We start from the raw sequence: 27777 nt of genomic DNA on the forward strand, positions 1-27777 counted from the left end.
CCACTAGGTGATTTAAACTGCAGGAAAGGGCTACAAAAGTATACTCGGTAATAACAGACTTCAGAGGGGCAAATAAAACTCATAGAATTCAAAGGAAAGTATTACATCTTCTAAAGTCTGAGGGTGGTTTTAACCTTCCAGACTTGGATTTGTATCAACTCACCACCCAAGGCTTTTACTTGAGACATATAGTTAAATGCACTAAAGAGGAACAATGGAACAACCCTATGGAACAATCCTTGGATAGCTTTTCAGAATTCACCGATAAATTGGTCCACTTGGAAAACTAAAGGCATAAAAAACATAAATTACTTGGTAATAGGAAATAAATGTATTTCCATGACAGCTTAACATTTTGGATTGACTAATGTAGATATTTTCAAGTACATCCAACTTAAGTTTTATATCACGAAATGTTGATTAGAAATATTTTGAACATCAGAGCAATCTTGAGGGAATCCTATTTGAGTCAGAAAAGGATATTCATATGATAGGTAAACTGTACAAAACCTTTCAGAGAGCATATCCAACTGACAATCTCTTAGAAACAAATATAAACTATTGGAATCAAGAATAAAAAAAATAACTGATATTGGCACAAGATGGAGGGAATGTTGGAACATAACTAATGAGATTACAGTTAACGAAAATGTACTCTTAATCCAGTATAAATTAATGTATAGAATGTATTATACAAGAGACAAAATTCACAAATTCTACAGCACAACGGCAGAGTTGTCTGAAGTGTAACACTAACAATGACTCAATAATCCATGCCTTCTGGGAATGTTATAAAGTCCAAAAGCTATGGGTGGAGTTATAAAGTTGGCTGTCAGAACTATTACGATGTAAATTAACTTTCAATCCGTCTGTCTGTATATTTCAAGTCATGGCATTTGAGGGCGCAGTGAGATAACCCGATGGGTTGGACGTTACTTTTCTTGTCAATCAAAAACTGGAAATCAACCAATCTTCCATTGATAATGCAATGGAAAGTTCAAATGCTTTATTATCTAAAAATGTAAATTGCGTGGGCGAGGGAGAGAAACAAAATGGTGCATTTTGAGACCATGTGGCATAGAGTGATGGGAGCGCTGGAGATGGGTGTGTGTGCTAGTGGGTCTGTGCAGGTATTATGTAGTTGATGTTTGTATGATGTTGTAATTTGTATGTGTATGTTTTATATTGTTTATAAAATATCAAATAAGTTTCCTTTTAGTTGAAACTCTATATAAACTATATTCGACTACCTCTATTATTTTAAAAGTTGGTATTTTCAAACTATTTCTAACTATTTTCTGCCCAGGTCTGTTGGTGTGAATACCTTTCTTGTAGATGGCGTCTACACCCTTCCCCATCTTCTCCTTGTTGTTGGTGTCTACGTCCATGTAGGGGAAGACTCGGGCCTGGTAGGTCCACAGGTAGTCGTTGGAGCCAAAGAAGTGCACAGGGAACTCTCCTACATTGTGCCTCATACGTAGGATGTTCTCCGGAATGTTCTTGGGATGGCTGACCTCCGCAGGCCACCACCTAGACAGAGGATAGGAAGGGAAAAGACGATATGAATAAGAAAAGAAAATGGGTCACGGCCCATGGCAGAAAGACCCTACCATTTTGCAACCACTGCCATATTGTGAATAGAAATGCAGGTGCATTTTGGTTCTCAGTACCTTGGTTGTTTAGTAATGTCAGAACACTTCAGAGTTAGGATATTTTAGCATTGGGAATGTGGTTAAGGCAGGGGAGGACTTTTACTTATATACTGGATGCCAATCTGCTTCTGCTTTAGCCATCTTGTTGTTGTTTTGCCAAAACAATGCTGAGCCAGTAAGGTTGGTACCTAGGCGACTGTACTGACCTGTATCGGCCCACTTTGACCCACAGGATGTCCTTATAGTGGGGCTTCTTCCCGGCCAGGCAGTCATTGCAGAACCAACTGCCCTCGGGCATGTCGATGTTCAGACACTCCTGGTGGAAGGCAGCAGGACACGACTCACAGCACAGCAGACTGCCCCCTGTAGCATGGGAGAAGAATAACAGTTTGGCTACTGAACTGGTCTACGGGATTGAAAACACACAAGTAAACAGAGATGTAACTGGGATCTAGTGTTTAAGAAAATTGGACGCTGATCATGTAATGTACATGACATAATAGCGTACCTATGCATATCTGACTCTAACAACACAACATATGTGGAGGCCGGCGTACCTTCGGAGCAGACAAAGCACCAGCTGACATTGACGTGTTCATGGTTGCGGAAGCCCCTGCGGGGGGTGAAGTGGTTGGGACACAGGAAGCTGTTGTTGGCCAGGACCACACTGCCCGCTGCCATGCAGTAGTCATTGGCATGGTACGCCACAGGGCAGCGCACACAGCGTGTCAGACGACCTACAGGACACACAACACAGGGGAGACGGGCAGAATGAGCTGTTAGTTAGAATATCTGGTATACATTTTCTTCCCACAGCTCACTTCAATTAGTTTGTCTTTCTATCATGCTGTTGAAATAAACTCAATTGCTGTGCAAAAATGTTTCTAATTATTAACTCCAACATCATAATTTATCCTGTGGAGTTACCAATATACCGGGATTTCAATTGAGCAGAATTGCATAAAACAAAGCTAAACTAAACTGTGCTGGGTGACGCAGAGCAGCACCCACCTTTGGAGACGGAGGGGTTGACAGGGTTGGTGATAAAGCAGGACAGACAGACGTGGAGAGAGCAGCGGAGACCCCGGTGCAGGGGGGCAGCGGGAGCGTGGTTGGCTATACACTCTCCATGGTAGAACTTCCCACACACTGGGATCATACAGCGCATCACGTCCTCCCCGGGCTTCTTACACGCAAAACAGGTGTGGACACCTAGCAACAAACAAATCAGCTTTAATCAATGGATTTGCTTTTACTAGCCAGAGAGATTTATGGATGCTAGGATGAGAGGATGACAGGGGAGAGAATCAGCAAAATAGTGTGTGAAACAATTACTTATAAGTCTATGTGCAACTAATAATAGTCTTTCCATAATTTTGTCTGAGCAGGAATGGGGCTTAAAAACATGACACTTTCATTGAAGTGGCTTCCATTGAATTGGCGACAGATTTTCATACAAATATTCTAAAATCCGCATAAAAACAATATGCGCATTTTCCCAGTAGAGATGTGTTTCCATCAAATTGACTTGTTGCTGATCAAAGGTTGTGTGTGATGACGTAGTGCACATAAAAATAGCTTCTGCGGTTAAATTCCCATTTACCGAATAACAAATACAAGATCAAATAGATTTCCTTCGCATTTTCAACTCTACGCACGTATAGCCTCCATGATGAGATTATTATGGACAAAAGAGCAAGATTATTTTTATTTGTCAAATGGCAGCCAAGCATCGATGATCATGTCACCAGAATAAGACCATCAATAATTATTGTAAAGGAGCATCAAGATCATCACCTTGCACCTCATCTCCCTGTGAAGTTTAAGTCCACACAACATGTCATCGCGTGACTCCAGGTTTACTTCGATAAGATGGTTATTATATCAATACTTGTGCATTAAAAGCGTTTCCACTGACACAAAACATTCCCACCTTTTTTGCCGCATTTTGTTTTGTCAACATTTGAACATTTAACTGAAAAATGTTCTGTTTCCATCAGACCTGTAATGACATTTTTTATCCGACATGTACTTTACTCCCATAAAAAGGTTGGATGGAAACCTGGTTAATAAGTGGTTGTGTTTTTACAGAATATGTGCTTGACCCACCAGACTTGCACTCCTGGCAGACGAACTTCCCTATAGGAGGGTCTGTGAGGCCGATACACTGGAGGTGGAAGGCCCCACAACACTGGCCCTCACATAGCAGCAGCTCCCCAGTCTTCTCACACACCTACCATACAGTCCAGAAACATTTAGACAACATGACAACAACATTTACACAACTATCTGAAACAATGAGTAAAGAGCAAGTGCAGTCAGTCCATAATCACATATTGCACATTAAAACAACACAAGGTAACCACTCCTACATTGGTGATGCGAGGCCTACTCACCTGACACACATTCTCTTTCAATGAGGCAGCGCCCCCTCTGTCCCCTATGATCTTCTTATTGGGGGAGAGTGGGCCATCGCACAGTGAAGACTCCTCCCTCATGGATGAAAAGCTGTCATCCAAACTGGATGTAAAACACTGAGGAGCAAAGAAGAGGAAAATCAGCAGGAGACACGATTCCATGTAGAAACATTTTTTACATTTGTATTTTCATTATTAGATTATTATTGAGTAATGTCTATTTTACCATGTACTTTCTATGTTATTATCGGGTCAAACATGGACCATAAAATAGAGCTTGAGATTTGACCTATTGTCTGACCTCTGGGTCTAGGGTATCCCTCCCATCGTCAAGAAGATCAGTTTCCTCACTGGGGGGCTTGGTGACATCACAGTCTGGCCCCTTCTCCAGGCTGCTCTGGGTCAGGGGGCAGGGTGCAGGGGTGCAGGGTGTAAATGTGGAGGGTTCAGGGGTAGCTGTGGTAGGTTGTTTGATCTTTGATTTAGAAAAGAGTTGTCCAGAGCCTGGGAACAAAAACAGTCAACTTTGACCCCAAGACCAATCAGCCCTTTGAATTGACAATCATTAAGTAAATGACAGCAGTATGACAAAGAATTGTGATTAACAGTGTATAGTCTCAAATGTATTGATGCTATTTCCATACTCATCTTACTCAAAAGTGAGAAAGACTCTTAAAAAGTGTGTAATATGGGCAGTTTGAGGGAGATCCTTCCTGTGTAGACTGACCTGAAGGAAGAGGATGACTTGATAAGATGGTCTTCAGGGACTTGACCTGTAATAGATAATTAACCAGTCAACCCGTTTTAAGGCCTTCATTACTGTGAAGATAAATGGAACCATCAGATACAAAAAAAAGTCCTTATTGAACAAAGCACGACCATTCCCTAACACCTCCATACCCTCTTCTTTGGAATTGTGGCAGTCTCCATAATCTTCGGAGTTGGTTTCCTCTGTCTCTTACGGATTGTTTCCAAGTAAGGAACGTCACCTGCCACAAGACAACAGTGTTACTATGGACCTTTACACACATCTGGGATAATGACTACTACTACAGAGGAGTAATGTAATAAAAACAGCAATTACTTGGTTTCACGGCACACTGCACTGTGAAAACATTTTGTAATTGTTTGCAATCCAACCAAAGTATATATTTTATATATAGTTTCTCACCAACATTCTTTGTCAGAACGTCACTCAGCAGCGAAGAGTCTCCTTCAGGAGGTGGGGTTAGAGTATCTATGGACAGGATAGGTGCATCCTGAGGGGGAGTATTCTCTATTGGGGGAGGGGCTTGTCCAGTGGGGGTCTTGGATGGTTCGTCTGGGGGCAGAGTTTGTATTTCAGGAAGTGGGTTCAGAAGGGCGTGGTCATGTGTGGTTTTCCCTGATGGTAGGGGATCTGGTTTGTTGCTGTTGGAATGTGCCACCTGGAATAACATGAAGAGGGTATAGAGCTGGGATCATAATACAAAATCCTGAAAATCCAAGAGATGTAATATGTTTGAGTGAGCTACCTTTCCCAAAGGCTGGAGGGGCTTTTTCTGTTTCTTCCTTGCGCAGATTATCTGACTGTACTCTTCTGTCCATTCTATGAGTCTTTTGCTTGGTTTTCGAATTCGTTTATGTGCTGTGGAGGATAAATGTGCAAAAAGTATGACTAGTATACACCACACATGTTAAATCATTACATGTCATGATCTACAGAAGTTCATGGCCCTGCATCGGACACTTTTACTTCATAGCTGTTGATATTTTCATTATGGTATGACTTCAGAAGCAAAGTTAATGCATTGATCAGTAATTATCTCCTTTAGGATACCCTTCAATAACGCCAAGGAAATAACAAAAATGATTTACCTGTGGGAGCCTCCTGGCCTTCCCCAGTACTTTGTGTAGTGTTTGCAGAAATTGTGGCGGCGATAGTCTGCTGGTCCAACACTATCTTTGGCTGAAAGGACACTGATGGTTCTGCACCACCCTGCTCCAAAGGCACCATGTTCTGTAGTCTCTCATTCGTTAGCCTACTGCAGCCCTCCCCCACCCCTCCTAATGTCTCTAAATCCTGGTCAAACTTCTCCCAAGAATTGCTCGTAAGGTGGTGCAAGGCTTCCATCCCAAGGTAGCCAGGTCCAGGAGACCTCTTACCAAAAGGCACTTTTCCATTCGGTTTCTTTTTAGTCTCAGATGAGCCTCTGTTTTTGGATAGCCTTTTCATGACCTGGTTTGTGCTGCCTTCAAGTTGTGGGATTTCTACCTTCAGAGAAGACTTGGGTTTGAGCTTGGCCTTGGTTTTTCTCTTGCCTTGTTTACTTTTACCGAGACACGGGCCTTGACCGAGTGACTCCTCTCCCAGTAAGGGTGGAATCATGGAAGGCTCCTCTTTTACATGAGCACTAGGTGGTCCGATTTCCAGCTCCAAGGGAGTTCCATCTTTCTCCCTGGTATCGTGCATGTCCTTCAGCAGCATGAGGAAAGTACTGAACTTGTAGTTAGTGTCTGGTTTAAAAGACACAGGTTTCCCATCACCCTCACTTGATTCCAGGGACTTGAAAGATAACTCTTTAATGTCTTTGAAGGCGTCCATGGGAGAGAAGCATGGCGAGGAACAGGACGACATGTCAGACACACAGTTATTTTTCTTTGCCTTCCCAGATGTCAGAGGTATAAAGTCCACAGGCATCTGGGATATCAAGAAGCCCTCATCTTCAGTCTTAACCTCTGCTTCAAAGTCTTTCGACCTGGTGAACTTTGAGGAGGACCAATTTGGTAAACCAGTGATCTGATTATCGTTGTCAACCTTTAAAGGTTTTTCCTCTGTATAACAGTCTGTTTTGGTCTCTGGTTTATCAGAAGGAGTGTTTGTGGAAGATGACACCTCCTCCTCTGTCTTGTTGATAGGAAGGAAACAGCCAGGCTTTGGACTGGAGAACAGATTCTGTTTCCGCACTGCTAACTCCATAGCTTTAAGAGCTCTGGTCATCAGGCGGTTGCTAGCAGGCAGATGTGCAGGCTGCTTGCCCAGGGCCTTCGACTCATCAGGAGGCTTGGGCACACTTGAGACTGGAGGCTTCAATTGATCAACAGGACGTTCTTTGACTGTTACACTATACCCTGGAGTCTTCGACTGATCACCAGTAATATCTTTGAATGTTGCATTGGACACTGGAGTCTTCAACTGATCAGCAGGGTGTTCTTTTACTATTACGCTGGACACTGGAGTCTTCAACTGATCAGCAGGGTGTTCTTTTACTATTACGCTGGACACTGGAGTCTTCAACTGATCAGCAGGGTGTTCTTTTACTATTACGCTGGACACTGGAGTCTTCAACTGATCAGCAGGGTGTTCTTTTACTATTACGCTGGACACTGGAGTCTTCAACTGATCAGCAGGGTGTTCTTTTACTATTACGCTGGACACTGGAGTCTTCAACTGATCAGCAGGGTGTTCTTTTACTATTACGCTGGACACTGGAGTCTTCAACTGATCAATAGAGCATCCCTTGATGGCCGCACTGGACGCTTGAGTCTTTCTGTTGACAGTAGCTGCAGTTTGAGTCTTTTTCTTGCAGGGACCCTTGCTGAAGGCACTGTGGTTAGATAAGGAGGTGGTAGTGTTGAGACGCCTGTCTTTTCCTGGTTTGCTGAACCACAAGCGACTGTGTCCTTCAGGCTGCTTCTTCACCTCTTTTACTACTGGAACTGAGGGCTGAGTCTGAGCATGCTTGGATTGACGCTCAAGTGCTTTAGGACACAAAATATTGGGGATAGAGTCAAGGTCTGAATACGGACATTCTTTTATGTCCCCCTCTGGCTTGTCAGTGCTGTCAAATGTTGTTTTGGTGTTCAAGCACTCATTTTTAGCTTTAAATGCTTTACTTGGCTTCTTCTTGCTTTGAGGCTTCTTGGAAGTGCTTACTTTTGTTGGAGAATGTTTACTGTGAGGTGACAGAGATCCGTTTGTTAAATTGCTTGGTGCAAGGGGTATACAGTTGGATGGATTGGAAGGGGGAGTTGGAAGGGCCTTGCTCTCTTTTTCTGATGTGGACCCATCATAGAGGGTTGTATTTATGGAGTCAGGTATAGAGACATCCATTTTGGGTCGCTCTGGGAGGGCAGATTCTGCTTCAGCCACACTGGTTTTCCAAGATGCATTAAACCTCTTGGGTATCTATGAAGGCAAATAAAGCTTTTCTGTAATCACAAATGTTTGTATTTTTAGGTACATTCAGGTAAAACATGAACATCATTATTGTCCAACATATGCAAAGGCTGTGCCACATATTTACAATGTATTTGTAGTCTTCGTCCCTTTGCCTTCCTCTCCTGCGCAGCAAGGGGAGCTGTTCGAACTCAAAGCCTCCATGAAATGTGTGTATAGCTTTCCCTGTGACCCAGGCCAGTTCCACAGGCAGCCCAAAGGTCCTGATGTGGTACAGCCGACAAGGCCTGTCACTGTGCTCTGCAACATCATCACACAGGAGCAAAGGACCAAGGCCACTAGGTATTAGTGTTTGTAGATGTTCTATTAATTTAACCTTTATCACAGATATAACATATATTTTGCAAGAACAAGATATGACAAGTGGATTGCTAAACACAAGACTTCCATGGTAGTGCAAATCTGTTCAACAAGATCAACTCAAACCAAACAACAGCTTATAATATCCAGGACCAGGTCCTACCTTTCATTTTGTGATAGGTTCCCTGTAGTGGGTCAACAGTCACCTCACAAGGCCACCAGGGTCTTCGGTTGAACTTTGCCCATATAACTTCACCTTTTAAAAACTTTACAGGTGGTAAGGACTTCTTCTTTGGGCTGCCCATCTGTTGACAGACACCAAATAAGACAATATTTAAATTACTTCAAGTCATGTTTCAAAAGGTTTACAATTCATGTTATGTATTACATTACTATATCAGAATGTACACGCTCTTTCACATATGCAAATATGCCTGTAAAAATCTGGTCAAAATCTTTATCTTCAAACACATACAAGCATTCCAATATTTTCCAAGACTATACGTTGCCGAGTGGCCAGGACCACAGTCATTTAACATCTACAACCAATCTGGTTGGTATTGAGGTAAATTAGGTTAGGTAAAGTTTAACCTCGTCCCCAGTCTCAAATTGCTGGCGCATGAGAGAGCCGGCGTCAATAGGCAAAGTTAAATCCTTGCAACTCTATTCTAATTTTTACCAGATACAACATAGTGCAAACCAATATTACATAATCAACTATCTTTTAAAATGTTTAAGAAACTTTCTTTAAACACTCTAAATGCATATATCAGCTCTGTACACACTCTCTGGCCTAGATGTCAGTCAACCTTCCTCACGAAACTATACAGAATAAAACCGACCATGATTTGGGGGATTTTCACTCAATTAAATCAATAGGAGAGTTCTTTGGAGGAAGGATTGTTGACATACAGTATATTTTATATTTGTATCTTAAAACATAATTGAGACATTTTTAATATATGTTGGAATATTTATGACATTTTGGCCTTACCCAGGTGTATGGTGTCATATGAAGCTTTACCCCATTCTCTGTAATATGAGTAGTATTTTGATTTCAATAACAATGTTCTTACATTAATTTATGAATTTTGAAAATATAAAACTTTTGATTTGGCAAACAAATATAAAAATATATTGTTGAACATAATAAACTCTACGGGCATTGAAGGTTCCAGAGTGGGATCTCTGCTACTTTTAGTTATGATCCAATTTGTAAGCATTACCAACACAGTGAATGTGAAAATGGATTTAAAATATTCGCCCTCTGCTCATGAATTGCAGGATGTGCAACGATACAAGGAGGGCTGTGGTTACATTGCCTACTATGCCAATTTCTCTCTATAAAATGGGCCATAACTTTAAAACTAGCAGAGATTCCTCTCTAAAACTTTGATATGCCCATAGAATATATTATGTTCAACAATATATATATTTTTAAATGTGCCAAATCAAATATGGTTCATTTTCAATATTCATGTTTATATGTTTCAATATTCAGAAATTAATGTAATATATTTTTTCTTGAAATCAAAATACTACTCATATTACAGAGCAAGACGTAAAGCTTCATATGACACAATTTTTTGCTTTGTAGCACCTACAGATTAAACATTATGGGGTCTGAAAATGAGGCCTGGGCCTATGCTTTTAGATACAAATGTCAAATATATGTCAAGAATCCTTCCTCTAAAGAACCCTTCTATGGATAACATTTTGTGAAATCCCCAAAATCATGCTCATTTTTTGTTCTAGTTTTGCGAGGAATCCCACTAACCTTGTATCAACTGATCATGCAAACATGAACAAAGCTCTGGATATGGACTGACTAATGACATTTCTCTGTGCATATCTTTTATTGATTGCAAAAGGTAGAACTATTGACTATAATTTACCATGAGATGCTGGCGTATACTGAGCCAAACAGCAACTGAATGACATGGATCCTCTCCAGCTACAGTATGAGGAGCTTATCGATTATAGAGGAAGTGATCTTGCTTGACCTTTCTGGCTAATTAACCAGAATTTAGGCCTCTCACTATCTTCATTAACATTTCACATATAATCAAATCCCATAAGCTTGACAATTTATGTTAATTAGTAAAACAGGTGATCTGGACTGACAAGGAAGTACCCAGGCCAGAACTGTGACATGTTACAGGATTTAAATATGGGGGCTGTTTGGTACTGTATGATGTTGCTGTGAATAGCCATGTTATGTAAAAGCTCAGTAGTAGGACTTGCCATTGCAGGCCCAGAGGGGCTATTCCCAAGAGAGAGAGGCTTACAGTCACTCCCCCAGTCCTCGTCTGACTCATCATGTGCTGTAAATGGGGGGACACCAGGGGACTGCAAGTCTTTACCCACAGACAGCCCTGGCTCTGGTACATTTTTAACCTTCAAGTTTAAAAGTCCAGGAAGAGGTTCAGGTGACTTTCCAACTTTTCTCTCTCTGTCTGTCAGAGGCAACGCTATATCCTCATCATCCTCTGCATTATCATCATCATTCTCATCATCAAACAAAGTGGACTCAAAGTGCAGGTAGCCATTTGCAAAGGGGCTGTTGCTATCCAGTGAGAAAGCTGGACTGGGTGGGTCAGAGAAGCAACAGTCACTCTTCTTCTCCACACTATGTTTAGTCTTACTATTGTCTGTGTCTCTGCTGCCTGGCTGGGTAGCTGTGGGGACCAAGGAATTGCCGATGTCAGTTTTCCCAACAGCATTCCGGGTATGCAAGTCTTCCCTGGAGGCCCTCTCCCCAACTCCAGGTAGGACCAGGTCCGGGTGGCTGACCATGGTGGTCAGGTGCTGTAGCCTTCTCAGAGGGCTGTAGGAGGAAGATAGGTCCTTGATGAACCCATAGGTGGATGTAGATTTCAGGGCAGGGGCGGTGGACAGCTGCATGGCACGTGGAGGGTCTAGTCTTGAATTGCGGTTATGGTGCTTTGAGCAGGAGGAGACAGGGTCATTGGGGGCAGAGGTCAATGTTGGGTCAGAGCAGCAGGCCTGAGCATCTTTGATGGGCAGTTCATAGGGCTGACTCATGCTGCCATGTCTCCACACTAAACATAAAAGTAAAACAGAAATAGGTTTAAAAAAGTGATAGCAACTTTAATTGGATGGATTTTCAATTATTGATCACATACATTTTGTTGTCTATAATTATAGTCTATTTATTGTAAGCTATCAAAGAGCATGGCAAAAAAAATATGATAAAAAGTTATTATTACTGAGCTTCATTATCTATTAAAGTGTGACATAGTTATCTTGCCCCACCTCAAAAAAAAAGATGAAGAATGAAAATAGGTATCAGGCAGCCACAATATTGGTCATCATTCCACCCCTCGATCCCGCCAAGAACGTGGAATCGTGGCAACCTACTGCACGTTTGGAAGGCCAACGGTCATATTAAAATTAGACCAGCATAACTGTAATGACACGCTGTCCTTCCCAGCGTCAACGAAGGGTTAAATGGATTTCAAAAGGCTGATGTAGAAATCGCGAATGCCCATGAATAAAATGGACAGCTCTTGACAGCGCCTGCCGCCTGTGCATCAACTCTGTGTGCCATGGCTCACGAGGCACCAGAGATAGTGCATAGCTGGCACGCTACAATACAGTATGGACACACAAGTTCACACAGCCACACATTCGTACAGACTTAACATCGACCGATGTCTACTGTACATACACAATCACGGAATGTGTAAACAACAAAAGCGGATGTCAATGATATACCGCAATAATCTTACCATTGAAATGTCCGTCACCGCAAAAACAACTGTCAACCCTTTAATTTATATAATTAAATGTGCTGTTTTCCAATTTTGTGAAAGCGGATAAGGAGAATCCCAGTAGCAGCAATACTAGGCCAGGATCCTGTGGACATACACTGTCTCTACTTGCGATAGCTGTTACTCCACCGGCGGCCCCTTCAAAAGAGAAATATATGCATGCATTTCACTTACTGAGAGAACCACCCCTTTACAGCGACATATCATAGTGTGCTATAAGTTTCTAATTCCATGTTACCTCATATTCAATGCATATTCTAATAAATGATTACTATTTCCTAGCTGTCGACCTGCCCCTTGCAGCCCCTGACTGCCCGTGTCTGTCTGTGAGAGCGGACCAATCGTCACTACCTCCCAACCCCCAGCATGAAGTATTTCTGAGGCTTTGAGTGCCACCAAAAATCCTAAAGATATGTGGGATGGAAGAAAGACGCACATATTCCTCTCTACTGGTCCAATCCTCGATAAATGATCACATTCATTTCTAATTACTGTCATTCACATTTATTAACTTGTGCCAACAATGCCAACAATGGCATAATATCATACCCCAAATGGAAACCTCATGCGCTTTATAAATTAAAGGATTATGTCTTCTTGTAGATGCATTCTAATATGGCTATACCCGGAAAACAGATGGCTTCCTTTCCTTTAGACGAGTTGCAAAGCCTTATTTCCTCTGCTCACCGGGTCCTTCAAAATGGAGTCTGTTCACAAAAAACAGGCCACAAAGTGTTAAAATATGCTCGATATAAAGTTCACATCAAAGCGCACAAAATGTAACCGCAATTACGCACACGTTTCCAATCCATCCAAAACATTCCAAAGCCTCAATGCAAAGCTGCATTAATTACACACCTTCGAAGAAACTACATTCCACAATAATATTTTGTCAAAGCTATTTAGTGTATATGCTATACCATGACAGGTTACAGAAGACTCACGACGGGCAAATGTAACTGGTGTGTGTAGGGGGACAGTGTGCCATAATGCTCATTTCCATAGTGAATCCATCTTGCCCTGAACATCAAAATATGGTTTTAATCACGTATTGGCTTATTTGCTTGTTGCAAAGGAAATGATACAATGGTAGAGACCGTGGATACGCAGTGTGCTGTCCAATAATAACCCTCTGAAAGTACACATCTATTGGGCGGTCGTCCTATATAAATACACAACCATCAAATATGCAAAGCAGTTAATCAAATAACAGTTCTGTATTTCGAAAAGGCGACATATGTCTTCACACTCTCTATAAGATGAGTGAGTATGCGATATTTTTCGTCGAGTGGAAAAACTGAAGCCTACGGAAGAACTGCGCTGCCTGCTCAGCCTCGCTCGCATGAGCCTGGTGGGAGAGGGCCTGCAGTACACCGCAAACACACAGTCAAAACAGCGCCCCGACAGATCAAACACATTCATGCGTCTCCAAGCCCTAATAAACCAATCTTTCTTTCGTTTTTAGACAGATTTGTAAAGAGAAAAATACCGTAACATGATTTAAAGCATCTCTATTTACATATCCGTCAAGAAATCGAGTTGAAGTAAACTGTTGAATCATCATCTTGCTATACAGTATGTGAAGTGTGTTCCTCTATGCTGTGCTGTGTCTGTGCAGTTCGTAATGTCGGCAGTCAGTCAGAACAGCACTTCAGTTGCACAATACTCAGCTATATGTATCACTCTATTCTTATCTCCTTTTACACAACATGCTTACCTGTCATGCCTGGTTTATAGACCTGTGCTCCTCCATCTTTACCCAAGCGGTGTTTTCACTATTCACCCCTACAATGTGGACCCTTAGGAGTATCTTACCTGTACACAAGTCTCCATCATGTCTTCTTGTGGCAGAGTGATTGACAAGCCCATTATAAAGTATGTCACTGTCCATTAGTCTACTTACTGACAGCTCAATATTGTCACTTATGTTAATGGCTCTGTCCATGACATGACTATAATGTATTTCAGTCATTTGTCAGTCTTCATACTCATACTTTATTTGGTAACACTTTACTTAAATGAAGTCTCTGTTAAAAGGGCTACACTTGTAGGCCTATAACACTGCCATTTGTTATAAACAATAGTCAGCTTATGATTTATGATGGCATATGCCATGATCAGATAATTGGCTAGGTTTAAAATGACCCAACTGGCTTAGCTAATTAACATTGTCATGACATTAAATTATATATATATATCATGTATTTTTACAACAGTGTTATGTAGCCCTTATGATTGAACGTTTACGTAAAGTTTAATTATCTGTTCAATACACTACTAAAAGTATAGAAAACTGTAATTGGCCCATTGATAATTTGAGGTCAGATCTAACCCTACATGACCTCTAACCCTACAGTTATTGGTGGTGAATACAAAAAACCCTGTAAACTAAGTCACTAACCCTGGAAACTAAACAACTAAGTCATGATGCATTGATTATACATAATACAACATCATGATTGTGTGACTTTAATTGTGTAACAGAAAATTATAATGTTTTATAGTATTTACTGGTTAATTTGGGTTTTGTGCTCTGAGGATGGTGACAGTCAACCCTTCAAACCCACTGTAACACTGTCACCTCAATGTAGATGCCACACCCCTCCCTACCCACCATCACCTTCAAATCAAATCAAACCAACCTGCTTATGAGTTATGACTCATCTGGCAAAAAACAGAAACTGTCCTTATTACTACTAAATGAGATGTCTCAGAGGAGTGACAGTATCTATTTCTGTCATCTCATCTATCACATTGCTACTAGTGTCTTTGAACAAAACAAGCTTTCTTTCTCCTGAATAAGAATGAGTGCTTCAGCAAAGCCATTGGAGCATAATACCATACAGTGTTCCTCAAGCAGACACTTATTCAGGTGGGGAAGGAAGAGGGCAGAACCACCAAACTACCGTAACATGTTTTTGTGTGTTGAAATCAAATCAAAATTATCACGATGCATGCATTGCATTATCTTCGTGGTCTGTTTGTGCGGTGGATGCAGCAGTGAGTTAAAGCCCTGGTTGGTATACTCACAGGCTCGCGCCAGGCTCTGTTGTTGGAAGCAAGAGAGAGAGGAGGGAAAAAGGGTGGAGGGAAGGCGGCTGTTTCCCGCGGCCCTGGGAACAGGAACTAGGCTGCCCGCTATCCACCCCCCCCCCCCCCCCCCTCCCCACCCCCACATGCAGCATTATGTATGAGACAGGAGCCAATTGGCTCAGAGGATATGCAGCTGAACATGGCTACACCCACTTATTAAAGATGTTAGAATCAAGAGGGCCTAAGAAAGCCCTACAACTCCAAGTCTTAAATATTTAAACATCCAAGGGAATTCATCTTTAGATAAGATAATTTAAAAAACGTGTTTGCACTTTATGTTGGTTACATAGAAAGCACTATATTTTCTCTCTAGAACGTGTTTACAGTAAATGACACTATTATAATACGATTTCAACTACATTGACAAATACAACCTCTCTCTGTGCACCCCAAAAAAGAAACAGACTCTAGAAGAACTGGTATACTGTACTTGTATGGCGTTTGTATGGCATATAATTCAGGTCACAAAAAATAATTTAATTCAAGTGTGGCGGCCAAATGTCCCAGACGTTCATTCGGTTGTCACTAGTTAACACAGACTCAAAATAAAAATTGGCTATATCATGAAAAATTAATGAAAACAAAAATGTGGTTTTTGGTCTTCATTTAAGGCTAGGATTATGCATAACGTTAGCAGTGTGGTTACGGTTTGGGTAAAGGTAATGGTTAGGTTTAAAATCAGATTTTAAGAAAGATAAATTATAGAAATGGGCGGGATTTTGCCATAAGTATGACTTTGTAGCTGTAGTAAAGATGGTCTATTATATTGTCAAGATAGTCAAGTCACCGCTCTGACAATGAAAATACATGTTCTCAAAGATGGAATGCAGGTGGGAGGAGGAGAGATCAGGTGGGAACATTCTAGCCAATGAGAGGGCAGATACGTGTGAAAAGGCCCTAGAGATAGATAGAGGACTCATCTTTCTATCTGTGCCATTATAGTGTATGTGACTGAATGGGCAGCGCCATTGAGGCTATCTCCATTTTAAAGTAGTCAATTTTCTTCTTATTATTCAATGGCCCAACTCAAAGGAATCCCCAGTCAGTTGACTACTTTAAAATGGTGGAAGCCCTCAATTAGTATATTTACATGCACACTAATTATTCAATATTAAACTAATTATGGCAGTAGGACGAGTATAGAAATAGTAATGTAAACACCCTACTCTGCTTATCTTAATCGGTGTAAGGTCAAAATTGAAGTAAGCATACACCGATAAAAACATCAGGTTTTCTGAGCAAACCTTTGAATGATTAGGAAATATAAACAGTTTAATCTCATCCTAGCTGTGTATTTAATCTGCACATGTGCCAGCACCAGTAGAGCAAACCTCGCTCTTATGCGTGAGTAAGTATGCGCCTTACAAATAGTTTTCACATACAAACTTTATATGTCCAAGCTACCAAGTTGTGCAGTGGTCTAAGGCACTGCATCTCAGTGCAAGAGGTGTCACTACAGTCCCTGGTTCGAATCCAGGCTGTATTACATCCAGCCGTGATTTGGAGTCCCATAGGCACAACTGGCCCAGCATCGTCTGGGGTAGGCTGTCATTGAAAATAAGAATTTGTACTTGACTAGTTAAATATTTTGTTTAATAATAAAGTAAATTAAAACTCAGAATCAAATAGGTTTCACAAAAATAACATAGTCACTGTGGTAGAACGCTTATTTTTGATTGCCAATTTTCTGCATTAACAAATAGCCTCACGTAGCCTGATTTCAGAGGTGTCCATCAGAAGAGCTTGGTTGGCAGAGCTATATGTGGACAGGCTCATTGTAATGGCTGGAATGTATTAATGGAACGGAGTCAAACTTGATTTCCATATGTTTGATGTGTTTGATACCGTTCTATCGATTCCATTCCAGCCATTACAATGAGCCTGTCCTCCTATGGCCCTTTCCACCAGCTTCCTCTGGTGTCCATGTAAACACGATTATTAGGGAAATTGTTCTTATTGCAAAGCATGTAAACATTTTAAACTATTATAGTAATCTGACTATCGACCATAATCATATTTTTGTGTGCATGTAACCATGCTTGTTGGCAATATCCATGCTAAAATCGGTCATATGCATGATGAGTCCTCTATCTATCTCTATGAAAACAAGCACACCTCTGATCTAAAGTTATTGTTTCAGAGTTATCGAATTGCCACGTGCATCCACTTATATCGGGTATTTGTAACAACCTAACCATTACGAAACTCCTATTTGATCCAATAAGCCTCTTAGCAAATTAGCAATTACATTTTTTGTTGACAAAATTCGACACTCTCGTTAACCTAACGTAGCAGGCATAGAAAGACTCTCTCATTGACCTCCATACAAAAAATTCCTCACTTCGTGGGCTTATTTTCGGTGGAGATTTTGGGCAGTGAAACATCTCGCTTCGCCTCTTCTTCTCTGGCTGTACAGACGACTCTACCGGGCCTGCTGCCAACAGGCGCCACTGCACAACTCACTCCTTACTCCACCTAGTGGTCACATATAAGCTTGAACTCTGCCACCCAAAAGCGAATTTTATTGTTTCAGTATGCTGTAATAGGTTCTACAAGGGATGAATAGATATGGCTTTGTTCAGTAAAAACAAAAGCATTCAATATGATATTATTACATTAGCATAATGCATGTAAAGATAATTAGAGGTACATTAATGGTAAATGTTTAGACATTTAAAATATAATTTCCTGATTAACCATTAACATTGACCTACAGCAGAAGTATGTTGAATCTTGGGCCTTCACTGAAAACATTTAAATAAAAAGCAATACAATACATAGGCCAACTAAACTCAGCAAAAAAAAGAAACATCCCTTTTTCAGGACCCTGTCTTTCAAAGATAACTCAGAAAAATCAAAATAACTTCACAGATCTTCATTGTAAAAGGGTTTAAACACTGTTTCCCATGCTTGTTCAATGAACCATGAACAATTAATGAACATGCACCTGTGGAATGGTGTTAAGACACTAACAGCTTACAGACTGTAGGTAATTAAGGTCACAGTTATGAAAAATTAGGACACTAAATAGGCTTTTCTACTGACTCTGAAGAACACCAAAAGAAAGATGCCCAGGGTCCCTGCTCATCTGCGTGAACGTGCCTTAGGCATGCTGCAAGGAGTCATGAGGATTGCAGATGTGTCCAGGGCAATAAATTGCAATGTCCGTACTATGAGACGCCTAAGACAGGGAGACAGGACGGACAGCTGATCGTCCTCGCAGTGGCAGACCATGTGCAATAACACCTGCACAGGATCGGTACATCCGAACATCACACCTGTGGGACAGGTACAGGATGGCAACAACAACTGCCCGAGTTACACAAGGACAATCCCACACAATCCCTCCATCAGTGCTCAGACTGTCCACAATAGGCTGAGAGAGGCTGGACTGAGGGCTTGTAGGCCTGTTGTAAGGCAGGTCCTCACCAGACATCACCGGCAACAACGTTGCCTATGGGCACAAACCCACCATCGGAGGACCAGACAGGACTGGCAAAAAGTGCTCTTCACTGACGAGTCACGGTTTTGTCTCACCAGGGGTGATGGTCGGATTCACGTTTATCGTAGAAGAAATGAGTGTTACACTGAGGCCTGTACTCTGGAACAGGATCGATTTGGAGGTAGAGGGTCCGTCATGGTCTGGGGCGATGTGTCACAGCATCATTGGACTGAGCTTGTTGTCGTTGTAGGCCATCTTAATGCTGTGTATTACAGGGAAGACATCCTCCTCCCTCATGTGGTACCCTTCCTGCAGGCTCATCCTGACATGACCCTCCAACATGACAATGCCACCAGCCATACTGCTCGTTCTGTGCAAGATTTCCTGCAAGACAGGAATGTCAGTGGTCTGCCATCGCCTATCGAAGAGCCCGGATCTCAATCCCATTGAGCATGTCTGGGACCTGTTGGATCGGAGGGTGAGGGCTAGGGCCATTCTCCCCAGAAATGTCCGGGAACTTACAGGTGCCTTGGTGGAAGAGTGGGGTAACATCTCACAGCAAGAACTGGCAGATCTGGTGCAGTCCATGAGGAGATGCACTGCAGTACTTAATGCAGCTGGTGGCCACACCAGATACTGACTGTTACTTTTGTCCCTTTGTTCAGGGACACATTACTTCATTTCTGTTAGTCACATGTCTGTGGAACTTGCTCAGTTTATGTCTCAGTTGTTGAATCTTATTATGTACATACAAATATTTGCACATGTTAAGTTTGCAGAAAATAAATGCAGTTGACAGTGAGAGAGCTGTTTAGATTTTTTTTGCTTTGAAATAAACCTGTGGTGACATGATTCTACCACCAAGGGGCAGCACATCTTTCGTGTTTTTCATGTCACATGGACAAGTACAGTGAAATGCCTTTCTTACAAACTCAAAACCCAACAATGCAGTAATCATGGCAAAGGCGGAGGACAATGTTCCATCTGTTGCATGTCGCTTATACTGGTCCAGTGATATGAGGGACACAACATGATGATGAAACATGAATTAAATTAACATGAATTATTTCAAACCTATCTAGCTACACATTGACTTGATCTCATTGGCAAATATGGATGATCTTCACTTTAAAGTTCTACACTTTTGCTATTAAAAACAATACATAAATATGTTTATGTAACAACACAGACATCTCTCAAGAAGTTAGTTAAAAATATATATTTCAGGTTGTTATTGTAAAAGAGAATGTGTGCTCAATTACTTACTTGGTTTAATTATTGCAAATACACAAATATTTTAAATATATTACTTTCATTTGGTCACCATATTGAATCCAGATATGTGTAGCACCTGTGTTATGTCTTATGTGTAATAATGCAATTTAACATTGTAACAAATGAAGAGAATACGGAATACACATGTATTTTACATGCAGATTGATTAGAAAAGGAAATTATAGATCTCACATCAGGAATTGTTTGAAAAAGGCCCCATTCAATTCCTCAATTCACAAATGACAGAAACATAATTTCCAACAGGACAATATCTGAAAGTTTAAACTTTCCATCATTAGGCACCGAATAGCAGCTATAGCATTAACCTTTGTACCGACTGGGGTGATAATTGGGTGTGTGTAGGCGTGTATGCATAATTATGTATGTGTGTGTATGCTTATTTGTGTTTTTGTATGTTCATACAGTGGGGAGAACAAGTATTTGTTCTGATAGGTAAATCACATGGTGTGATTTTTAAGTAATTAATTTGCATTTTATTGCATGACATAAGTATTTGATACATCAGAAAAGCAGAACTTAATATTTGGTACAAAAACCTTTGTTTGCAATTACAGAGATTAAAGGTTTCCTGTAGTTCTTGACCAGGTTTGCACACACTGCAGCAGGGATTTTGTCCAACTCCTCCATACAGACCTTCTCCAGATCCTTCAGGTTTCGGGGCTGTCGCTGGGCAATACGGACTTTCAGCTCCCTCCAAAGATTTTCTATTGGGTTCAGGTCTGGAGACTGGCTAGGCCACTCCAGGACCTTGAGATGCTTCTTACAGAGCAACTCCTTAGTTGCCCTGGCTGTGTGTTTCGGGTCGTTGTCATGCTGGAAGACCCAGCCACGACCCATCTTCAATGCTCTTACTGAGGGAAGGAGGTTGTTGGCCAAGATCTCGCGATACATGGCCCCATTCATCCTCCCCTCAATACGTTGCAGTCGTCCTGTCCCCTTTGCAGAAAAGCACCCCCAAAGAATGAGAAGAACCGCTTCACGGTTGGGATGGTGTTCTTGGGGTTGTACTCATCCTTCTTCTTCCTTCAAACATGGCGAGTGGAGTTTAGACCAAAAAGCTCTATTTTTGTCTCATCAGACCACATGACCTTCTCCCATTCCTCCTCTGGATCATCCAGATGGTCATTGGCAAACTTCAGACGGTCCTGGACATGCGCTGGCTTGAGCAGGGGGACCTTGAGTGTGCTGCAGGATTTAAATCCATGACAGCGTAGTGTGTTACTAATGGTTTTCTTTGAGACTGTGGTCCCAGCTCTCTTCAGGTCATTGACCAGGTCCTGCCGTGTAGTTCTGGGCTGATTCCTCACCTTCCTCATGATCATTGGTGCCCCACGAGGTGAGATCTTGCATGGAGCCCCAGACCGAGGGTGATTGACCGTCGTCTTGAACTGCTTCCATTTTCTAATAATTGCTCCAACAGTTGTTGCCTTCTCACCAAGCTGCTTGCCTATTGTCCTGTAGCCCATCCCGTCCTTGTGCAGGTCTACAATTCTATCCCTGAAGTCCTTACACAGCTCTCTGGTCTTGGCCATTGTGGAGCGGTTGGAGTATGTTTGATTGAGTGTGTGGACAGGTGTCTTTTATACCGGTAACGAGTTCAAACAGGTGCAGTTAATACAGGTAATGAGTGGAGAACAGGAGGGCTTCTTAAAGAAAAACTAACAGGTCTGTGAGAGCCGGAATTCTTACTGGTTGGTAGGTGATCAAATACTTATGTCATGCAATGTAATTTTCTGGATTTGTGTTTTAGATTCCGTCTCTCAAAGTTGAAGTGTACGTATGATACAAATTACAGACCTCTACATGCTTTGAAAGTGGGAAAACCTGCAAAATTGGCAGTGTATCAAATACTTGTTCTCCCCACTGTATGTGTGTGTGTGTGTGTGTGGGTGGGGGGGTGGGGGGGGGGGGGGGGGGGGGGGGGGGGGGGGGGGGGGGCGCTCGCTGATTAAGTTTTAGGCGTCTCTGTCCCTATCTCACAAAGGAGAGTTTCCGGAGGCCCACGCTATCTCCCTCTCCCTCCCGGAACTCAGTATGTGGAATACTCTTCCTGTTGTTTTAAATTCCGCTCCACTCCCCCGCTGCTTCCACCCCCGACCTTTCACCTCCCCGATCTCAGCTGTCAGCTGTCCTTGCCTGTGACAGCTCTCTCCTCTTTCTTTCCGTCTATCTCTCTATCCCATTCTGTTTCTATCACGCTCTCTATCTTTCTCTATCGCTCTCTCTCTCTCTCTCTCTCTCTCTCTCTCTCTCTCTCTCTCTCTTTCTACTCTCTCTATACTCTCGCTCTCTCTCTCTTTATTGCCCTATTATTCTACCCATCTCTCCACACAGAGAGTATAGAGAGAGAGAGACCTTGATTTACAAAGATAGTTTCATGTAAACTGGGATTTGGGGACTGATTTGATTGCATCATGGTGAATTCATAGAGAACATGATGAGTGAAAGGAACATATGGACCCTCTCCCATCAAATCTGTTGACAGGACTCAAGTAACTTGCCTCTGACCCATTCATTCCTACATATCCCAATGGGCACAGTATTACGCACAGCTGATAAATGAACTGTAATGTGAGGAGCTGCAGTTTGTTGTGGCAGTCTCTTCTCTAACATAGGCCAACGTTGTTAGCCAGTTAGGAAAACAAATAATACACTGTCTGTGTTTGTAGCCCACATGCGGATAGCCCATGTTGAAATTCTTCAGGAGTTATGTTGCTCAATCGCTTGCTGTTAACAAGATTGCTTTTAACTTTCTCCTGTAGGTACGTTAACACCCTTAAGGGGAGGTAAGGGAATCTCTTATACAGTAGCTGTGTTTGCAAAATGACATGCACTATTTATGGGGATAACAGAGGGGGATCTGAGCACTCCATCAACTCCATTGGTACTATATAATCTAAACACAGTTTTTCAGATTTATTTTCAAAATCTGTCTAAAACAACATTCAAAGCATGTAGTTTTAAACAATAGTAACAGACTGGGATGGACAGGACACATCAACCTACTTATGTAATGAAGAATTACAATAAAACAAGAAGGGATTTGATATTACACTGTTGTTTTTTTTCATAATTGTAAAATTAACTAGATCAATCATCATCTTTGAGATTTTGAAAAATGACGTTTTTACATCAGCAAAAAGTTAGAAGTAATGACGCCCTCGGCTGAATCACTAGCCAGATATGTTTTTAAAGACTGCCTTGAACATCCTCTCTGCCTTTCACAGAGCTCTTCACTCTCTCCATACACATGCATTGAGTATATCTCTAACTTGAGAACAAGGCACCAAAAAACCTATTGTTTGATATGAGTGTCCGGATGAATCCGTCCTCGCTACTTCCACACCAAGTATCTTAGGAAACCATAAAAAAATGTCACTTCAATTACTCTTTTCTCTCCAACCCAAGGTTTGGGCCCTTCCACACACCCACACACCCACACACCCACACACACACACACATTCACACATTAAAATAGAGTGAAAAGAAGAGGAAATCTTGAGTGGCTTTGAAAAGAGCGATTGGGAGAAGCCTCTTGTGCCGGGAGATAGGGAAGATGTGAATAACAAGCATTGGGAAACAGCAGCCGACACAAAGTGGACTGGAGTAGCCATTCTCTCTGCCCGTGTTGAGTCTCCTCAAGGGGGGGCCGGGGTCTTCAGGAGCCCGAGACCTGCGCTTAATGAGAAATTCCTGGGGATTTAGAGGGGAGCAGAGGTCTTCATTTTCTCACTGCGCACATGGCCCCCAATACCGGGAGGTGCAGGCTCCTTTTGAGGAGCTCTGGGCCCTAAAGGAGGGGAGCCCCTATTCAGAGAGCTGGGGGCCTGCTGGATTATGTATATGAGCTGTGTCTCATAGGGCCACAGCCTGCCACATCGCTGAAGGAACCTGTGTAGGCGAGGGGAGAGGGGGCTGTGCCTGCGTTGCCTACCGCAGCTGCATGCGTGATGGTGAGTGCCCAGCGCTGGCCCTGGGGGCCCCTGACTGAGAGGCCCCTACAGCTGGCCCCTTGGCTCGGCCCCCGAACCAGCAGGCTGGACACTGTGCCAGATCTTTGCTGTGGACCGACTCGGACCCGTCACAAACAACCCCACTGGGCTGCTGACGGCTGCATTGCTGGGCCTGGAGCTGGAGACAGTGTCCCGCCAGGACCCTGCTCCTCAGGACCCCGGAGAGAAGGCCGGGCTGGCCTACATGGGGCCTGTCCAGTCCAAACCGCCTGTCAGGACTAGAGCACAAAGCACAGTGAGGGGCTATGCCAGAAGAATTTGCTCCACTCTTTCACCGTGGACAGGGATGCCTCTGAATTAACAGTAGAGAGTTTAGCTAGGGGTGCTTTTACATGGATCAGGCACAAAAAGAGAGTTGATAAGATGTTGAAAATCAAACCTTTATGTTAAAAATGTTAGAATACAATATTCTCGGCCTATACATAAAGGCATTTATGTTTACATGTATACTCATGGCTCTATTCAATCAGACCCGCTTTAGCCAACATCCACACAGAGGTTGTTTTGGCGGTGTCGGAGGTGGAACTGAGTTAGAGCTGCCAAATCAACAAGTGGCTCCTGGCATTATACCTAAAGCAGACATTGCCATTGGCTGCATGGAGTCGCCTGAACAGATATCCCATGCAGCCTTGTTTACAAGTTCAAACACTGGAATGTGAGACGTAATCTACACCTCCATTAGGCTGATGGAAATACAAATGATTTTGTTGAATGATTTTTCAATTTGAGCGTAATTTTTCTACATAGCATTTTCTCGTTCTGAACTTCAAACTCAAGTTCGGCGGGTGTGGCTTCGTGATAGTGATCGCAAGAGCAGCTACTCACCGATTTGACGGCTTCAACGCAGTTCCACCTCTGACACAGCCAAAACGTCCACTATACGCGTGACTGCTATCGCCGGTTAATGCTTGATCTGATTGAATCTAGGCCTTAGACCCCACACATAGACACAGTCATCTTACTTTTAGCTAGTGAATGTACCATTTATGGAATTGGCCCCAACTCTGATTAGCTTCATAAACTCTGAAATAAACCGTCTCTTTAACAGACACTCTTTCACTGCTCTGTTTCCTCAGTGACCAGCACAAAGGCGTATGGCGTCTCTGAGACCGAGGTGTCCTCCACAGACCAGTCAGCCTTCAACGAGTCTATTACCACCCACACCAAGACGAGAAAACCCAAATCTCAATCTGGAGCCAGACAAAGGCACAGATACAGACATAGCACTGTGCTATCTCTCTCTGGTAAAACAATAAACGTCCTATTTATTTAGAGGATACGTTTTACCATCGGGTACAAATAAAGAGATTTGCACTAAGAGGTCCTTCTTCTAGAAACCCATAGTCTAATTCATTTGTTTATTAAGGAGAGAGAAAAAAAGGTTTTGGCCTCCTTTCCTTTTGCTTATTTCCAGTCAGGTTTAATGTGCATTTTGGCCTGGACAATGGCTGGCCAATTCATATGCAAAGGCAAGGTATATGGAGCGAGCCAGTTTTGCAGCCAGTTACACAGACTCTGATTGAGGGGCACTGGGTCATGACGGTGTCCCCTCCAACCTCACCCCGCACTCCCCTTCAGCCTGTTGTGGTCACCTCCCACCCCTCTGAACCCCCCAAAAACGGAGGTTCTGCCCAGAGGGGTGCGGGGGGACAAAGCCTGCAGCCGTGAAATGGTCCTTGTAAAAGACTGGCGCTGTCCTCTCATTGAGATGTCAATCTGCATCGCAGCACTGTGAGATGAGCTCTGTCATAGCTTGAGATAGACTAATAGTAGGGAGTCTAGAGGGGGGGTGATGGGGGCTGGTGTGTAAAGGGGGAGGGGGAGTGATGACCTAATACTAACCAAGTCCCTCTCTATTCTTCCCTCTGGCTCTGCTAAAGAGGCCTAACTGACACTCCCACCACCCCTAAATACGATCCCTGCAGCACCATGGTTACAGACCCATCAAGTCCAAATGTGGGGAATGGACGAGAAGAAGAAGAGGCAGATTGTATTGCAACCATACAGAGCCTTTCTCTTTATTCATGTCTGTATCCAATAACATACTGCATTAAAACTCAGCATCATGGGAACATACTTGGGAGATAAGCAAAGAAATATTCCAAGATCGTATCTATTGATATTATTATCTATTATATTATTATTTTTTAAACATCCTAAATATACAAAAATGCCATGACAAAAATATGCTTAAGCCACCTGGATGTATATGTTTGGCTGATAAGCACTAGTCTGAGAGAAGTCTAACCATCTTTTAGGTTTCAGTAGCTAGATTAAGGTTAAGGGGTTTATTCATGACCATAGAGTCTAGCTGCTGCAGGGTTAAATCTTCATCATGGTTGTCAAAGCTGATTGACATGAACGTCTGTCAGATGCCAGACCATTGGACTTGCTGAAGTTGTGACAGGAGGGCAGCAGTGCATGTGTGTGTGTGTGTGTGTGTGTGTGTGTGTGTGTGTGTGTGTGTGTGTGTGTGTGTGTGTGTGTGTGTGTGTGTGTGTGTGTGTGTGTGTGTGTGTGTGTGTGTGTGTGTGTGTGTGTGACCGAGAGAGAGGGCACGAGAGAGAAAGAGAGAGTGACCGAAAGAGAGGGCATGAGAGAGAAAGAGAGATGTCAAAATCCCACATCTATCAGGACAATAAGGCTGGCTGGGAATAGAATGTGGGAGCGACAGAGAGACAGAGAGAGACAAAGAGATAGTGTGGGAGATGGAGACACATAGAATTAAGACGTGACGGAGACAGGGAGACAGAGGGAGAATTAAACGAAAGCAGGGACACAAGATTAGAGGAAAATCCTAGTGACAGAGAAAGTATGGGACACAAGATTAGAGGAAAATCCTAGTGACAGAGAAAGTATGGGACACAAGATTAGAGGAAAATCCTAGTGACAGAGAAAGTATGGGACACAAGATTAGAGGAAAATCCTAGTGACAGAGAAAGTATGGGACACAAGATTAGAGGAAAATCCTAGTGACAGAGAAAGTATGGGACACAAGATTAGAGGAAAATCCTAGTGACGGAGAAAGTATGGGACACAAGATTAGAGGAAAATCCTAGTGACAGAGAAAGTATGGGAGGTAGAGACATATATTTGTTTATTTGATCCCCATTAGCTTTTGCAGAAGCATCAGCAACTATTCCTGGGGTCCATGAAAAATGTAACATGAGTAACAAAACACTAATCCATTGATAGACAAGAACAGTCACACAAACTTAAAATACAACGATACACAACAAATACAACTAAAAAACTATATAAATAATACAACAAAAAACTGATGTGTGTGTTAGTGTGTCTGTGTTTGTGTGTGTCCCCTCACAGTCCCCGCCGTTCCAGGAGATGTTGTTTAATCTGTTTTTTAAAGGTCATTTTGCTTCAGTAATTGGTTATGGATAGGAGTTTTGTGTGATCATGGCTCTGTATAATACTGTGCGGGTCCATGAATTCATTTTGGACTTGGAAGAGACCCCTGGTGCATGTCTTGTGGGGTATGTATGGGTGTCTGAGCTGAATGTTATTTGATTATGCAGACAATCTGGAATTCTCAT

The 27777-nt window shown here is 42.4% G+C and overlaps 1 protein-coding gene across 2 annotated transcripts in view; it reads right to left on the reverse strand.

Annotated features, from left to right (window-relative positions):
• LOC139418215 (histone-lysine N-methyltransferase, H3 lysine-36 specific-like) overlaps positions 1 to 12731 on the reverse strand; it is a 42328-nt gene extending 29597 nt beyond the window's left edge. Inside the window, exons 1-16 of one of the 2 annotated variants that reach the window (XM_071167494.1) lie at positions 12341 to 12731; positions 10833 to 11650; positions 8752 to 8893; positions 8356 to 8528; positions 5927 to 8237; positions 5584 to 5696; positions 5241 to 5496; positions 4970 to 5058; positions 4797 to 4842; positions 4371 to 4573; positions 4049 to 4186; positions 3762 to 3885; positions 2664 to 2864; positions 2210 to 2389; positions 1859 to 2015; positions 1325 to 1530 (exon numbers count right to left, since the gene is read on the reverse strand). In XM_071167494.1, the coding sequence (XP_071023595.1) occupies positions 1325 to 1530; positions 1859 to 2015; positions 2210 to 2389; positions 2664 to 2864; positions 3762 to 3885; positions 4049 to 4186; positions 4371 to 4573; positions 4797 to 4842; positions 4970 to 5058; positions 5241 to 5496; positions 5584 to 5696; positions 5927 to 8237; positions 8356 to 8528; positions 8752 to 8893; positions 10833 to 11633 (5140 nt within the window). In that variant the 5' untranslated portion in view covers positions 11634 to 11650; positions 12341 to 12731. Of the gene's footprint in view, positions 1 to 1324; positions 1531 to 1858; positions 2016 to 2209; positions 2390 to 2663; positions 2865 to 3761; positions 3886 to 4048; positions 4187 to 4370; positions 4574 to 4796; positions 4843 to 4969; positions 5059 to 5240; positions 5497 to 5583; positions 5697 to 5926; positions 8261 to 8355; positions 8529 to 8751; positions 8894 to 10832; positions 11651 to 12340 lie in introns of those variants that run through there. The other variant, XM_071167495.1, reaches the window with a different exon arrangement.
• Between the last annotated feature and the right edge of the window lie 15046 nt (positions 12732 to 27777).

Source organism: Oncorhynchus clarkii, chromosome 10 (genome assembly GCF_045791955.1).
Source record: "Oncorhynchus clarkii lewisi isolate Uvic-CL-2024 chromosome 10, UVic_Ocla_1.0, whole genome shotgun sequence".
Taxonomy (NCBI): Eukaryota; Metazoa; Chordata; class Actinopteri; order Salmoniformes; family Salmonidae; genus Oncorhynchus; species Oncorhynchus clarkii.